General features: G+C 39.2%; 1 protein-coding gene across 2 annotated transcripts in view; it reads left to right on the forward strand.

Annotated features, from left to right (window-relative positions):
- The first annotated feature begins 283 nt into the window (after positions 1–283).
- Positions 284–16,174, forward strand: part of acox3 (acyl-CoA oxidase 3, pristanoyl) — a 35,766-nt gene continuing 19,875 nt past the window's right edge. Inside the window, exons 1-6 of one of the 2 annotated variants that reach the window (XM_061066301.1) lie at positions 284–415; positions 1,520–1,653; positions 10,867–10,964; positions 11,134–11,269; positions 13,006–13,080; positions 15,374–15,463. In XM_061066301.1, coding sequence (XP_060922284.1) covers positions 1,531–1,653; positions 10,867–10,964; positions 11,134–11,269; positions 13,006–13,080; positions 15,374–15,463 — 522 coding nt within the window. In that variant the 5' untranslated portion in view covers positions 284–415; positions 1,520–1,530. Of the gene's footprint in view, positions 416–1,519; positions 1,654–10,866; positions 10,965–11,133; positions 11,270–12,605; positions 12,702–13,005; positions 13,081–15,373; positions 15,464–16,174 lie in introns of those variants that run through there. The other variant, XM_061066302.1, reaches the window with a different exon arrangement.

Below are 16,174 nucleotides of genomic sequence, written 5' to 3' on the forward strand. Positions count from 1 at the left end.
GGCCAAGACTTAACTTTTTCACATGCGTTGTTATTCTATGGTTACATATCCAGATGTCACAAGAGCGACTTTGTGCTTTCAGCATAAAAGCACTCCATAACAATGTATAGTCTTAACTCCATAGCTGCTATACAGACTAATTAATTATTAGTGTTCGTAAAATATATATATAACTTACATAATTTTTCACTGTAGGAGCTAATCAGGGAGGGAGGCTTTAATTAATTTGACGTGTTAAGACCATAGACTGTGGTGTAGACATGACTCTTGTCATGAAGGGCGTGAACCGGAAGTAATATCGTTGATATCAGAACAGAGACGTGTCTTGTAAGTTGTAAACAGAGCGGTACGCTGGTCAAATTGACAACTGGAGAAGAAGAAACAACCACTTTACCAGAAAAAGTTGACGTTTAAGGTAAGACTGAACGACCCAGGTCAGCTGTTAATGAAGTTATTAGCTTTTTCCTGACAAAAGTGAAAGGAGAATAAGCTTTAAAGCGCACGTTAATGACGCCTCTTTTCTCATCTCACTCGACAGCAGCGTGGTTTAGGGTTAGGGTTATAGTGGTGATAGTGGGACAAGGTATAATGTAATAGTTCAATATTAATCACCATCAGTGGATCAGAAACAGCTGTTTGGTTTGTAACTGACGTGAGCCGATCGAAGCAGTAGGCGTCGCACTGCAAGCCATGACCTTTGCTCTGTTATCGAGAGCAGTTGAAGCACAAAGGTTACTTAAATAATATGTCTACTTGTTCAGTTTTGATAGATAAGGCTTTACAGCGTTTCAATACTTGTCAACAGAGAGTGTGTAGACTTTTTCTGTGTCAGTAGAAGTATTGTGTAATTCAAAGTTATGCAGTAATATTTTCAACAGAGTGAGAGACAGATAAATAAATTTCCTACCTTTGCATATCCCACTGACGCTTATTGGCACGGTAGTGTACGAAACCTTTTTCAATGTATGTAGAAATTAAATGTGTTTACACAAAACCGTTTCACCAAAACATATTTCCACAACTACACTTACCCAGAGATGGACATTATTTCCCAATTTCAAAATATTAATGACCAATATGATCCCATATTTAACCAGCTTTGATGCTATTATACAGTGTTCTGATTGCCTAATGCCTTTTATTCCAAGAAGATGCAACACAAGCTGCATTACGTTCAGAAAAGATGGGAATCTGGGAAGGGGGCTTGTGACACCTTGAATGAGTCCGGTTGCTATAACAAATCATGACACGTTCAGTGTAGATGATTTAATGGTACACACCTAAATGCAAATGTGTGCAAGCTAACCTCACTTATGTCCTTGGCATCAGCAAATGATATAAATATATATAATATATATAAATATATATAAGGCCAGTAGTGGTGGTAGTAGTAAAACATTATTTGGAGCCGCAGGCAAAAGTCTGAACCAACTCTGGTTCAACTGCTGATACAGTGAAATTACTTGTTCAAACAATTCACAATTTGTAAATTTATATATCTGTATGCCAAACCCTTCAGACTTAACATAGATGATGGAGCATGAAGTAGCTGACCTCCCTTGTGGCCCCCTGGACATCTACAGGAAAAAAGCCTCTTTCAATTGGAAGGACATGGTCCGTTTCATAGATGGAGAGGATATACTGACATTCAAGGTAACATTATTTCAAAGACTGTTATTATAGGTCATTGTAGTTTGTTGTGACTGTTATTCAATCAGGAGAAAATAATGCATTTGCATTTTCAGGTTGGATTAATGAGCCTCTGGTGCTCTAGAATGTTGGCCAGCCAGACAGTGTCAAAATAAAACTGTCTCACAATTGCTTTTAAGAAAAAAGTCTCACCTCAAGATCAATTTAGTAGCTGTTAATACTAAACATTGGGGATAATGGTTGAAGGTGATAATTCTGAGCGCACTTTCTTGTCCAAGGTGGGGTTTAGAGTTCATTCTTGAACTAGGATTAAAGGGATAGTCCATCCAAAAAGGAAAATTCACTAATTATCTACTCAAACCTATGCCGATGGAGGGTTTGGTGAAATGTTTGAGTCCACAAAACACTTCTGGAGTCTCAGCGGTAAACTTTGTTAGAGCAGTATTCAATAAAAGGGTGGTCAATAGTGAGCCCTTCTTCAGACGTAATAAAACAACGGAAATAACATAACATGCCTCCATACTGCTACTGCTGGACTTGGACTCAAAATAAATGTACCAAAAACCAGAGTAATGCAGATAAACACCAAGAACATGGACCCAATAACCATCGGGGTCCAGACTCTGGAAGATGTTGACAAATTCACCTACCTGGGAAGTGTGATAGCTGTTGATGGTGGGACAGAGGACGTATAGATAGACAAGAATTGGGAAAGCAAGAACAACATTCAACATCTTAAACAAAATTTGGAAAAGTAAAAAAATCTCACTCAAGACGAAGCTTCAAATCTTCAACTCCAACGTTAAAACCGTGCTGCTCTATGGCCCCGAAACCTGGAGAACCACCACTAACATCACAAACAAACTGCAAACCTTCATAAACCACTGCCTAAGACGCATCCTTGGAGTCTTCTGGCCAAACACAATTAGCAACATCAACCTGTGGGAATACACAACACAAGAAACAGTAGATATACAGCTGTTAAGGAGAAAATGGAGCTGGATTGGACACACACTATGAAGAAACACAACAGCAATAACAAAACAGGCACTGACATTGAACCCACAAGGCAAACGGGGTAGAGGACGACCCAAAACACCTGGAGAAGGAGCACAGAGCAGGAATTCAAGAAGAGGGGGCTGACGTGGAAACAGCTGGAGAGGATGGCTCAAGGCAGACGAGGATGGAAGCAATTCATCGATGGACTATGTTCTGAAAGGAATATAAAGACCAAATAGAAAAAAATTGAAAAATAGATACTGCTACTGTGGTGTTACTTAAGTGTCCGCAGGCCCCGACATTAATATTCAACTCGAAACAACTTCATTTACATTGTGTTTTACTACTACTACTTCTTCTTCTTCTTCTTCTTCATTTTCTTCTTCTTCTTCTTTGTTGGTTTACGGCAGTTGGCATCCAGAATATTGCATTACTGCCATCTTCAGGTTCCATTTTTTCATTATGCTGTTAGCTTATATCCGTTTGTCCAGTCCAGTCATACTAAAAAATACAAAATGCCTTTCCTCCCTTGTGCACAATCTGTCTGTGTTTCCCCTACCATTCTATTAGGGGGGCGCTGCGCCGCCCCAACGGCACCTCCCGCCCCCCCCCCCGGAAGGTCAAGTAAATTATTTTTTTTATTTTTTAATATAGCGCCAGATCTCTACATAAATCATTTTAAGGTTACATTTCCTATAAAACAGGTCTATAGCTTGCATTTCTGTCTCGACATGGTCGCGCGGTTAGAGTTCTCCTCTGCTCTCTGTATCGTGCACGGCGGAGTTCCATCCAAATGCGCGCACACACAGACACGTTCCCGCACACACTGACACGTGCGCGCACACACAGGTGAGCAACCTCCCACCAGCGGACAGATAGCATCCATCTGAAAACATGTCGCATGAACCACCTGAGAAGCAGTTAAAAATATCCGCGTTTTTTAAACGCTCCCAGGTGGATGATTGTAACACTGACTCTGCTGCGAGTAGCAGCTGGAGGAGCTCTCCTGCTCCAGGTCCAAGTACAGAAAAGAGCCCACGTGTTGCACGCCCTGCCCCAGACAAGAATCTGTTCAGTCACCACCGGATGACAGGTTCTGTCCCAGCTTGGCTGTCAGAGGGGAAATACTCCCCCTGGTTGTACAAGACTGATCTTGGTAACTTAAGTATTACACCGGACGCCGAAGCGCCGCGCCGCGCAATTCTCCAGCGCGCAGGCGCCTGGCTGTTCTCATGGGACGCGCATTTCTTAGCGCCAGTCAGCCCGCGATTCTGCTTTCTCCGCTTGTTGTATTTAACCGTGAACGCACCTTGCCTCGAAACCTCAGCCTGAACCATTATTAACCCCGCTGCGTCACTTCCTTCTATCACTGTTTAATCTTTTTTTTTTTAAACATATATTTATTGGTTTTATATAGTTTTATACATTTACATCAATTTACAAATTTACAAATATACAAGACCCTTCCCCAACCTGAGCATATGGCAGCATAAATGGAAATAAATATTACAAAAGTCACAGAAATTGCCAAGATATGATTCCAACATAAATTCAAATACAAACATTACCACGAAACTAATTTGTTTAAACTAAATTAAAACAAAATTGAATATGTAAAATAGATTTCAGTCACTAACAAGAAACATAGCACAGCACACATTCCTCACACCAGATTAGTCACTTCACATTTCCAATGCCTCTTCAATGTCACCATTCTTAACAAAGTCCAAAAACATCTCCCAGATAACGTAAAATTGAGAAGTTTTCTTCCTAACTACATATGTTAACTTCTCCAGAGCCAAACTCGACGTTAAGTTTTTTAACCAGTGGCCTAGAGAGGGGCAACGAACATTCCTCCAAGTCAGAGCTATTGAGCGCCTGGCCTGTAGAAGACACAGATCAACCATTTTTCTTTCTCTATTAGACAGAGAGCAATTGTCCGGATAGATGTTTAATATACATAGCTTAGGATTTAGAGGTACTGGAGAGGAGGTAATTTGAGAGATATATTGTAACACCGAGCTCCGAAATTTTTGAATCTCCTCACATTCCCACAAACAGTGGTATAAAGTACCTTGATGAATATTCAGTCTATAGCATCGATCAGGCATATTAGGATCAAACTTGTTCAACTTCACAGGGGTGATGTATGTTCTCATTATCCACTTATATTGTATTAATATCAGTCGTGTGTTAATGGTTTGAGTATGGACCGTTGAACATATTATACCCCAATCTTCCACTGAAATGTCCTCTTGTAAGTCCCCTATCCACTGCTGTCTCTTATTTTCAGTGTTGTCTTTATGGTTTTCCACCATTATGTTATATAGTTGAGTAACCAGCCCTTTGTTGGAACATGTTTTTGTAAAAAAATATCTCCAGTGTGGACATTGGGGGTTGTTGCACTGAATTCTTTAAACATGTAAAAATAAAACTTCGAAGTTGAAGATACTTAAAGAAGTGTTTCTGTGGTACATCATATTTTGCTTTCAGCTCGTCAAACGACATTAGAGTGTTGTCCTTATAAAGATCTAGTAGTTTACTTATGCCCTTACTTAACCATGCTTTAAAACCCATGTCATTCTTAGCCGGGCTAGAATGTTCATTCCCCCAGATGGGTGAGAAACAGGACAACACTAGGAGATCTCCAAGATATCTATGCACTTCATGCCAGACATCAATGGTGTTCTTCACAAAGGGATTATCTGTGTTTTTTCTTAGTTTTTTAAGGGGAGCTGAGTATAAAAAGCTATCCAAACCCTTTGACGACAACATTTCAGTTTGTAACCAGGGCTGAGCATCCTCTTTAGAAAACCAAAACATTGCGGCACTCAATTGTGCCGACTAGTAGTACCACTGTAAATTTGGTAGTTGTAACCCTCCCCTATCATAAGGAAAGTATAGAAGAGAGAGTCTAAGTCTTGGCTTCCTGTTGTTCCAAATAAAGTTTGAAAGCAGCTTACTCACTTTAGAGAAAAAAGAAGGTAGAGGAGCTAATGGGATTATTGTTATTTTCATCGGACCATTGTTCAAAACCGGCAAATCTGACGTGAAAAGATTTTTATTATAGACGGAAGTTTAAAAACGGTAACTTAACGAGGGTTATGGCGAAGTGCTGTATTCTAACTAGTCCTGTTTGATTGCTGTGGTAACAGTGATTTCAGGTGGTAGAGAAGTTGTTATGGGAAGATTGCTAGTAGGATCTCGACTTTAGTCTTCTTTCACTTTAAACGCATGCTCCATAACGTCTTTACAGCGATTTCAACCACTCCGCTCCAGCGTTTCCGTGTTTTCGTGACAGGGCTTCGTGTAAGCGATAAACATAAGTACCGGATCCAAAAAAAATTCCGGATTCCGGCAATACAGGTTACTTATGGAAGTCAGTAAATACATACATTACATATATACATGCATGCATAAATAAATAGATAGCCAGATAGAAAGATAGATAAATTACAGTTCATAAAGAATGAATAGGGGATTATTTCATATTTCTTTTTGGTTTTAGGCATTGGTGGGAAGTAACAAAGAAATACTTTGTTACTGTACTTAAGTAGATTTTTCACAGATCTGTACTTTTTACTTGAGTATTTATTTTCCTGACGACTTTTTACTTTTACTCGCTACATTTGAGCACAAATATCTGTACTTTCTACTTCTTACATTCTCAAAACTGGCTTGTTACTTGAACAGCGAAGGTTGGCGCAACGTGCACCTTAACACACGGCGCACATCTCTCTCGCCTTCTCGCTCCTGCAGGAGCTCGGTTCAGTCTTTATTATTAGGGCCCGAGCACTGACAGGCACTGACAGACGTGAGGCCCTATTGAAATTGTAAGGATTATTATTGAGGCAAATTAATTTGCTTTTTGAGGGCTTTTATTAGGTACACTTTACATAATTTTTTGAAGGTATTCCTTTTTTGATTCCTATTCGTTTACCCTTTCCTGCTTCGTGTCAACATCTACACATAAATACATAGCTCGAAGCAGCAAGTGGTTAACTTTTCTTAAAGAAAATATTGGAAGTAGTTGGTTTAAACAAAAATTGTTGGCAAATAGACTATCATTGGTTGGCCGTGTCTACTTAGTCTTACACGTCCACGTAAACAAAACAAACAGATTTAAAACAAGTCGAGATGGAAAAACAAACAACACAACCAATTATATAAGCAAACGCAAAACTACTTTCAGCCAACTCAACCAAAATCAAACACTGTGTCCTGGACTATTGCATATTCACGCACACAATTCAGGTTTCTTAATGGACCTCGCCAAATGGATCCCTGGGTAATCAGGCCCAGTTTTCCACTCACCATAATGCCAATATAATTTTTGCAAAGATATTATATATCTATATATTGCCAATTCCAATCCTTAGACGCCCTTTGTGCTGACTCAACACAACTTAGAAGCTGTTGAGTCTTTATATATGTATTGTACAAACTGGCTAATGTGTACAACTTCAAGCAGGGTTGTGTCTTCACTTTGTCATCCCTACAGGCAAGATACCCTACAGGTGTATTGCCACCCTGCTGGAAACAAATGCAAACACAAACGCAGGCCCATTCAGTGAAGATAGTCAAATGATAAATAAACAGGCTTACATGTAGATGCGTGGACAAGCTGGTGGGCAGGTATACAGGCAGGTAAACATCCAGGCAGTTACAAAATACAGCTAATAGACACAAAAGGTTAATATGGTCTATTAGTGGCAGGTCTATTAGTGTTCTTAGGTAGAATCAAGAGGCACTTGTTTATTCTGTTGTGTTGATTCTTTGTTGTCGCTAGAAGTTCAGATGCACTTGTCCAATACTATTTTAACCTCAGCATCTCGGGTTCAAAATTTGTAAAATGATACATTATATATATAGTGTTGTTATAATTTTTCAGTCAGTTGAAATAAATCCTGAACTGAACAATTTTGGGTTGTTTTGTGTCTGTATAGGCCTACTATAAAAAGCACTTAGCATTTTTAATTTTGGTACTATACTTTTGCTTTTGATACTTAAGTACATTTCAACACCAGATACTTTTGATACTTAAGTACATTTAATATGAGCAATTCTAAGACTTTTACTCAAGTCATTTTCTGACGGGTGACTTCTACTTTGACCGGAGTCACTTTCAAGTAAGATATCTGTACTTTTACTCAAGTATGGCTTTCAAGTACTTTATACACCACTGGTTTTAGGAATGTTCTGTCGAATACGTAGACAGCATAAACAGGCAGTTGTGAGAGGAAACCAGACCCGGCCATTTATAGAGTCTCCCTGCCAGTCCTACAGAAGGGACAAACTGGACAAACACATGACGTCTGAGCATCACAAAATAGCCTGTCAGCGCCGGTCAGAAATCCAATGTACAGTTCAAAATCATTAAAAAAAACACATTAACATCATGATTCCTTTTAGTTTTTGTGTCCGTGTCTGTCCCCCCCCCTTAAGCTGTAAACCTAGGGGAAACACTGAATCTGTACATTCTAAAATGCTCCTTACTCTGCTCTCAGCCCGTCCTATTCCCTTTAAATAATCCATCATTATTTGTCTCTCCTGTACGAATTTACCACATGACATGAGTATGTGTCTTACTGCTCCTGACAATAGTCACACAATCCAATTGTGTGTTTCCCCATAATGTGTAGTGTGCCGTTCAAATTACTGTGCCCGATCCTTAGTCTGCTTATTGTTACTTGCTCTTTCCTTTTCATCTCCACTGCTTCTTATCCGATTTACTCTGCTCAGTACTGACTGTAGATGCCTTCCTTTTGTCTCCGTATCCCAGTTCTGCTGCCAATAACTTTTTCCGCACTATGCCTCTGCCCTCTGACTTTGACAACTTAATGTTAACCTCAACAGCTTCTCTTTAAACTGCCTCCTTTGCTAATCTGTCTGCTCTCTCATTCTACGCCTCGCTTCTCACACAGCCAGACAGGTCTAACAGGCCACAGCACAGTCTCCCCAAACTCTTTATCAGACACCCCCCACTTTGAGCTATTTCATTTCCTTTCCACCCAAAACTCTCTTTCTGCACTCCTTCTCCCAACACGTCAGCAGCACTGCTTTAGTAGGGTGAGCATCTCCATGTCCATTTAGATTGATTCAGTAATGGGCAACCAGCTGTTGCTTCCTCAAACACAAAGGCATTTCTCCTGCCTCTACTTAAAGAGCACATACAGGTGAGGTTCTGACTGCTCCTACACTTTATCTAAGAGATTGAGCCTGAGCATGAGGCTTGCTAGCACTGATTTTGCAGCTGACCCGTACACTATACTCCCAAAGTCTAATCGGGATCTTATTAGAGCTACGTAAATATATCTCAGGGCACAAAGTCAGCAACCCACTTCAGCCCAGCAAGGCTCTCAATGTACAGTATATTACTTTATTACACTATCAGTACAGTATATTTGTTTCTTGTTCTCTCCAAGTTAGCCTCTGATCAAAATGTACACCCAAGAAACGAAATCTCTCAAACCTTTCTAATAAACTTCCATACTGTTTCAAGTCACAATCTTTCAGTTTTTTCCTTGTAAAAAACACAGCTTAATTTTTTTCCACTGAGAATCTAAAGTTTCAACTTGATTGATTCCCCCTTGCATTTTCTTAGCATATATTCAACATTTCTTCCCCTTTTTCACAGAGCTCCATCATCAGCAAACAATGACCTCCCCATACCAGTTAGGATATTCTCAAATATATTATTAATGAAAATATGGTTGGACTTACTACACTCCCCTGAGGTGTCACATTTTCTCCCCTGTGCTGGTTTGATAACTCTGCTCCAACCGTCACCTGAATAGTTCTTCAATTTAAGAAGTGCATAATCCAGTTAAACACTTCATTTGACAGTAGCAGCAATTTCCCAGGACTCCCTTCACTTAAATGTTTTAACATACATTAACAGATTTTAGTTTTTCCAGCTGCAATCTTTCCTGTCTTATCAAGTGCACTCTTCAGCTAATCCATAGTGAAATGGACGCTTTCCAGCCCATCAAAATGAGTTTTTCTGCCCAATGCTTCTCTATTTTCAGACTTTTTTCTCTCTCTGCCTCTTTTCCCTTCTTATGATAACTATGTACATTAATTTATGTTTACTATCACTTCTGCCTTTTCTTTATTTGTAGCTGCTATGATACTTACTTCCATCTGTCAGAACAGGGTAACTCCACTCCCTCCTGCCCCCTCCCATCTTCTTAATCATCCCCCACACTTCTCCAACCTTTGTTTAACCTATTGAGTCCCAGTTATTCCTCTAATGTGTTCTTTTAGCCTTTGTTATTGTCCTTCTCAACTGCCTGAGCTTGCTTATACTGAATCAGGTGCTGCAAGTTGTGGGTTCTTTTGACTACTTTACCTTTCCTTCACTTTTTTGGCCCCTGCTATAGTGCCTTGCTTTATTAAGCTGGAAAGCACTTCTCTACTCATTTCCTCATTAAGCTGGCTTAGACGTCAGTCACTTTATTTCAATTTTTTCCCCCTATTTGCTTTTGCCAAGATCCACTTTCCACCAGTACTCTCTTTGATCTGTGAAGAAGCAATATTTATCTTGCACCAGACTGGCTAATGATCATTCCCTGTAGTTCCTTCTTGATACACTGTCTAATCTAATCTTGCTGCAATGTTACTTGATATACCAGTGTGAGGTCCAGACCAGACTCTTGTATAGCTGCCATCATTTAAGCAAACAAAATTGCTCTCATTTAGCAATTTAATAACCTGACTATGAGCTTCTGTTCGGTCACTTCCCAATGTTGCACTGTGCCCACTAAAATCACCACACCAAACCACTGTACTATTATTATGCCTCTCTATCTCTTCCAGTTCTCAACTCTAATTTGTATTACATTTATCTTTCCTTGGGGGACACTTCCTCTGTCTTGTGTGTACACCTCGCTTCCGTCTCTTACATGGACGAATCAGCAATGTGGGAATAACCACACAAAATAGAACTTGACGATGGGATGTCGACACGAGCATTAACAGCAAGTCAAGAAAATGTACTGACTGTGATATTGCAGCAGAGCATGAATTGTAATCCAAAGCCTCTGATTGCTTTAGGCTCTTGTGTGCAAGTGAACAATTGAAGTTCCCACAGGGCCTCAAAGTTGAAACTGAAATTTTAAACTATTTCAGTGACCAATTTTGGCGTCAACATTTAACATGCAAATACCTTATATATTTTATAACATTTTACTTGTTTATACTCTTGTTTTTCTACAGCAACATGTTTTTAAGACACTGGAGAATGATCCTCTGTTTGCTCGTCAATCCGGTGAAGACATTGCTATGGAGAAAATGAGAGAGCTGACCTTTCTCAGGTATCAACATAAGATGCAGTTTCACTATTGTAGCTAGGGAATTTAGGGCATATTGTTTTTTATTTAATTACATGTATTTTTACCACGAGAAACATAATCTGTTATTTGCTGTGTTTGATATTTATGAATTGTACATATAGGAAAAAATCAAGCTTGTGTAAATCTGCAGGGTGAAGCAGCTCTTCCGCTATGACTTCATAACAAAGGATGAGGCAATGACCAATCCCTGGAAGAGTGCTATTCTCAGTGACTGTCTGGGCATGTATGACTGGTCCATGACCTCTAAGTACTCCCTCAACAAAGGGGTGAGTATGCATGGCTGTGGTGGGAGGCATGCAAAATGTAACACTGGACATGATGAAAATATCACATTTTCAAAGGCCATGTTGTGTTCGCAATTTAACTGATAGGTTTGACAAAGACAATTTACATTACTTTTTTAATAAACTCCAGTTTATCTTTCTCAAACAGTTATTCTTTTGATGCAAAATGGACTCTTTGCATGACTCCATTTTAAACTACTGATATAATAATAATATTATAGGATAATCATGCAAGTTCGGCCTTTTCAAAGAGCAATAAACGTAATAGTTAAGAACGTTCATTTCCACACGTAGGAGCCGTAAATAAGTTAAAGAAAGACGTTATTATATTACTATTTTGTTTGTTATGATATAAGATGTTTTGTATTTTTGGGTGTATTGATGGTTAATTTGTTATTTATTGTCTACTTGTGATCCTATTAATTTGACAGGAAATAGGTCATAAGGATAGGGGATGGAATGTGTCCATTGTTGCCTTTAGCAGAAAGTATCTAACTATTTCTCAGGCACACAGCATTTAATGTAATAATTAATAATTTTATTTTTATTTTCACATTGTCACATCCCTTACTGTTTCCATGCCCCCCCTGGCGCCCCCTAGAGACCCCCCTAGGGGTCAGGACCCCCACTTTGAAAAGCAGTGGGGTAGGGTTTCTCATCAGCCACACAAACATACTTACATACGTGCGTGCGTGCGTGCATAAGCCCAGACAGCGCACACACTGTGTGAAAATCTATTACAATATGTAAAAAGACCCGGTTAATGTAACAAATTATCATGTTTCACTGGGCTCTACTTTCTCCTAGTTTACCGACAAATAATGCAACCTTTCCATTAGAGTGTGCGAAACATGTGATGTCTGGTGCAAACCATATATGAACCAAATATGATAACTAGATGAACTGGTAATGTGATTTCAGGCTTTAACTAGGCAGATTTTTAAATAAGTTATAACACTTTTAGGTGAAGGGTTGATGGATAATTCAGACCTAAAGATTGTTGCGACCTCTCCACCTCTGCCTGTGCTACGAAGAATATGAGTATTAATATTGGTCGGGGGGCGTCACTTCATTTAAACCTACATATTCAGCTATTTCCACCGAGGTTTCAGTTAGATGCAGTACATCTAACTGATTCAGATCATTGATAAGTAGGGACTTTGGATTGAGTGACCTGATATTTAATAAACCACCTTTTATCCTTCTGTTTTTTGGTAGAGATATAGTGATTATATCAACTTTTATGTTTAATGTATTACTCCTCCTGTTCACCTTTTGATTTAATTAATTTAGGTGGTTGGGCAACAGACACATTTTCTATAGGCTATCGGGGGTGGGTGACAGCTCTTAAAGAAGAGGAGAGAAGCATGTAAGACTGCAACTGATTACTACTCTCCAAACTTCAACCATTCAGGTCATTAGTAATTGCCTTTTTAACTGACCAACTAACATTTCTGCTCAACCAAGCAGCTTTCAGCCATGATGGTAAAAGCCTGAATTAAAATGTACTCACTACTGCAAGTACTTCAATAATTCATGATATTCCCATCAGGATCCCCAATAATTTGTTGTTTTCCGCTAATTAGTTAAAGGCATGTGCTAAAGTAAAATGATGAAAAATAATTAATCCAGATAAATAAGCAGTTTAGCATCCTAACATTAATGTTTATTAATTAACACTTCATGGCTGCTAGAACTTTCTCTATCTTTTGTTTTAGATGTTTGGAGCAACTATTGCCAACTCTGGATCACGGAGACATCAGAAATATGTTGAAAACACTGACAACATGACGGTAAGACACAGCTTCACACTGCAAGTAACACCACCTTATTGTTGTGTCAATGTTTTTATTCATGGCTAAAAATGAAAAATCCAGTGTGGCAATTTTACAGGGATGCCACACATCTCTACTCCTTAGCTCTCGCATAGATTTGTATAGGGCAAGTGTGGAATGATGTTAACAGCAAACTGTACAATGTTCTCATACAAATTAGTGATAGATTGCTTTCAAAATCTCTAGAAAAATTATCTCAAAAGTAAAAGTTATAATGAAACCAGTAGGCAGTCTGAAGGAGAATGAGAGGGGGTGCCATCTCCTTAAAATTGCCAACAGTTATATTTTCTGACAGCACTGCTGGCTACAATATATAATTCACGAACACTACCAGCCCTCTTCCTTTCCTCCACTTCCCACAGTCCAGTTGGAGTCTGTCCAGCTCAGTGACCGTATCTTAGGTTATGTTAAGTAAGCTTTATTGTCTCACAAGGGGAAATTTGGTGTGCGTCAAGAGTTTGCAAAGAGACAAAAACACCAACATCAACAACCGTGTGGAGGTGGCTCATCGGAGCACCTCCAGGTGAACCAGGGAGAGTTGATCGCCAGGTTAGTGGGCCAATTAGTTCTCCCTGGATTGAAAAAGGCAGCAGGAGAGCTGCCACAATCAGAGATACACATTACAGAAACTTATGAAGGAGAAGAGAGACACGCTGTATGACAGGAAGCGACTGGACAGAGCTGAGCAGGCAAGCAGAAAGTCCTGGCCAATTTTTTGTTTAATTTGTGTTTGCGGCCGTGTTCCATAAATAAAGATACTGAATACCGAATGATTTGTGTATGGCTGCTGTTGGGAGACTCCAGTGGCAACCTCCTTTGCCACAAAAGTGTCCAAAATAAACTAATTTCAGCAAGTACAGGGAAATAAAACCTTTCAAACACTTACAAATATAGAATAGATGAGGGAAAAAGTTCGAACTCCCTCTTGAGAGAAAGATGACAACAGTCCAATATAGCATTTGCCCTCCGAATGACCTGTCTGTTATACATGACAGAGAGCGTGGTCTGACTCTGTGTGATCTTACTGGCGATGTTAACAAGGGCCACTATTCTTGTTTTACTTGCCAGATTGAAGTTTCCATACCAAACAACAATATAGAAGGTTAGAACAGATTCAATAAAACTTCTGTAGAAGAGAGTGATCATCTCAGGAGAGATATGAAAATAGTTAATAGGTTTGACATTTCATGCATTGTACATTAAACCAACCGAACAGGATTATTCAGTTGTCCTTCATATTGGGTCAGTGTAATCAAAAAACCGGCAGAATGAAGAGTTGTACTCTTAATGAGGTTTAGTTGAATGTCCTTGGCGTGACAATCAAAATTTGAAGTTTTTGTTTGAGTTCTTTCAACTTCACTATATATTATCCAGTCTGCAGCAAACCTATCCAGGCCAGATCCAGAGTGTGATGAAGACATCTTGTGAATGTTGTCTGTTTGCTTTGAGCGCCATTACCATAGCCACACATTGAATGTTGATGTGTATTTGACAGTTGCTCACATTTTTGACAGGCTAAAAATGCACTTCAGAAATGACAAACATTTATGAAGTTAACAATTTGGAGGCACTGGAGGCACTAGAGGCAGTGGTAGCTTAGTCATTTGTTCATCACAACTTCACACTCCGGCTGTCTGACATGACTGCCGATGACTGTGTGCTCACTAGAGGTGTGCATCTTCACTAGCCTCACGATTCCATTACGATTCAGCAGTCAACGATTTAAATGCACAACGTCGCATCTCGATGGATTTCAATGTATCACATCCACAAATTCTTATATTACTGCACATGGCTGCTTTTTCATTAGATAATATCACTCAATTAGAATAAGACAAATTAGAACGCCCTTTTTTTATATAGATAGGGCCTTAAAAAGTATTAAACTGTTACTGTTATTACAGGTGTCAACTGTGTCAAATCAACTTTTTTTGAACTCATCATCCTGCGTCAACCCTGAGTTCTTTCTTTTTTGAGAAATCATCACTCATGTCTTCATCCAACTCCTCAATCAACATAATTTCAACAGTCACTGGTAACTTATGGGGTGGCGGTGATGGAGAGTAGTCACTCTTCCACCAAAATTTCGGCGGTTCGATTCCCAGTCTTCCCAATCTGCATACAAGCATCATGCTGAACCCCGAATGACCCCTCAAAGATGTTGAATGAAGAAATTACAAGGTGCTTTTGATAAAAGCATCAGCTAAATTACATGTCAACCTTACCTTTTACTGCATGTATCTTTTTATAGACATTTGGATGCTTTGCACTGACTGAACTGAGTCATGGCAGCAACACCAGAGCCATGAGGACCACAGCCACATATGACCCGTCTACCGAGGTTAGCACATACACTCTTTGAGGATTTAAACATTGTGTTTGTGTCTGTCCTTTAAAAAGACACACATTAAACATGGTGAGTTTTTAAGACAGATTCTGACATTGTTAGATTTGGTATCCTTAAATATTACTGTTACGATTACTATTCACTATTTCACTTAAACAAGTTGAAGTCAATGTGGAGAGGGTTATCAGTCTTTACACCAGTGGTTCCCAAACTTTACGGATCAGTTAATACCCAGTCCACCAATTTTGTTTTCTTCATTAATCATTTTTGTTATGTTTGACTAAAGCTTCTTTAATTATACTATAACATATTGGAGTGAGGGTCTTACAGGACCACTGAGAGTGAGATTTACAAAAATTTAATTTATTTAGCAAAATGTAATACTATGTAGCAAAGATTCCAAAAACAGTGCTTACTATTAATGACTTGTCCATGTTACTTACCATATTTTGGTCCTCAGACTAGGGCTGCATGATATAAGGTAAACATGCGATATGCGTTAATGTTGTTTAATATTGCGATAACTATGTGACTTGCGATATAAAAAAAAACAGACCCTGGCTATTGACTCAGAGACCACAGAAAGCTCCAGTTGTTTTTACCCAGACTAGTGAGCGTGCACGTGTGCGAGCAATGAGCGGTTCATGAATGCTCGGCTCTTAAGAAAGATTTAATTCCTTTAAAAATATTGATCATTATGTGGAG

This window comes from Limanda limanda, chromosome 22 (genome assembly GCF_963576545.1).
Source record: "Limanda limanda chromosome 22, fLimLim1.1, whole genome shotgun sequence".
Lineage (NCBI taxonomy): Eukaryota > Metazoa > Chordata > Actinopteri > Pleuronectiformes > Pleuronectidae > Limanda > Limanda limanda.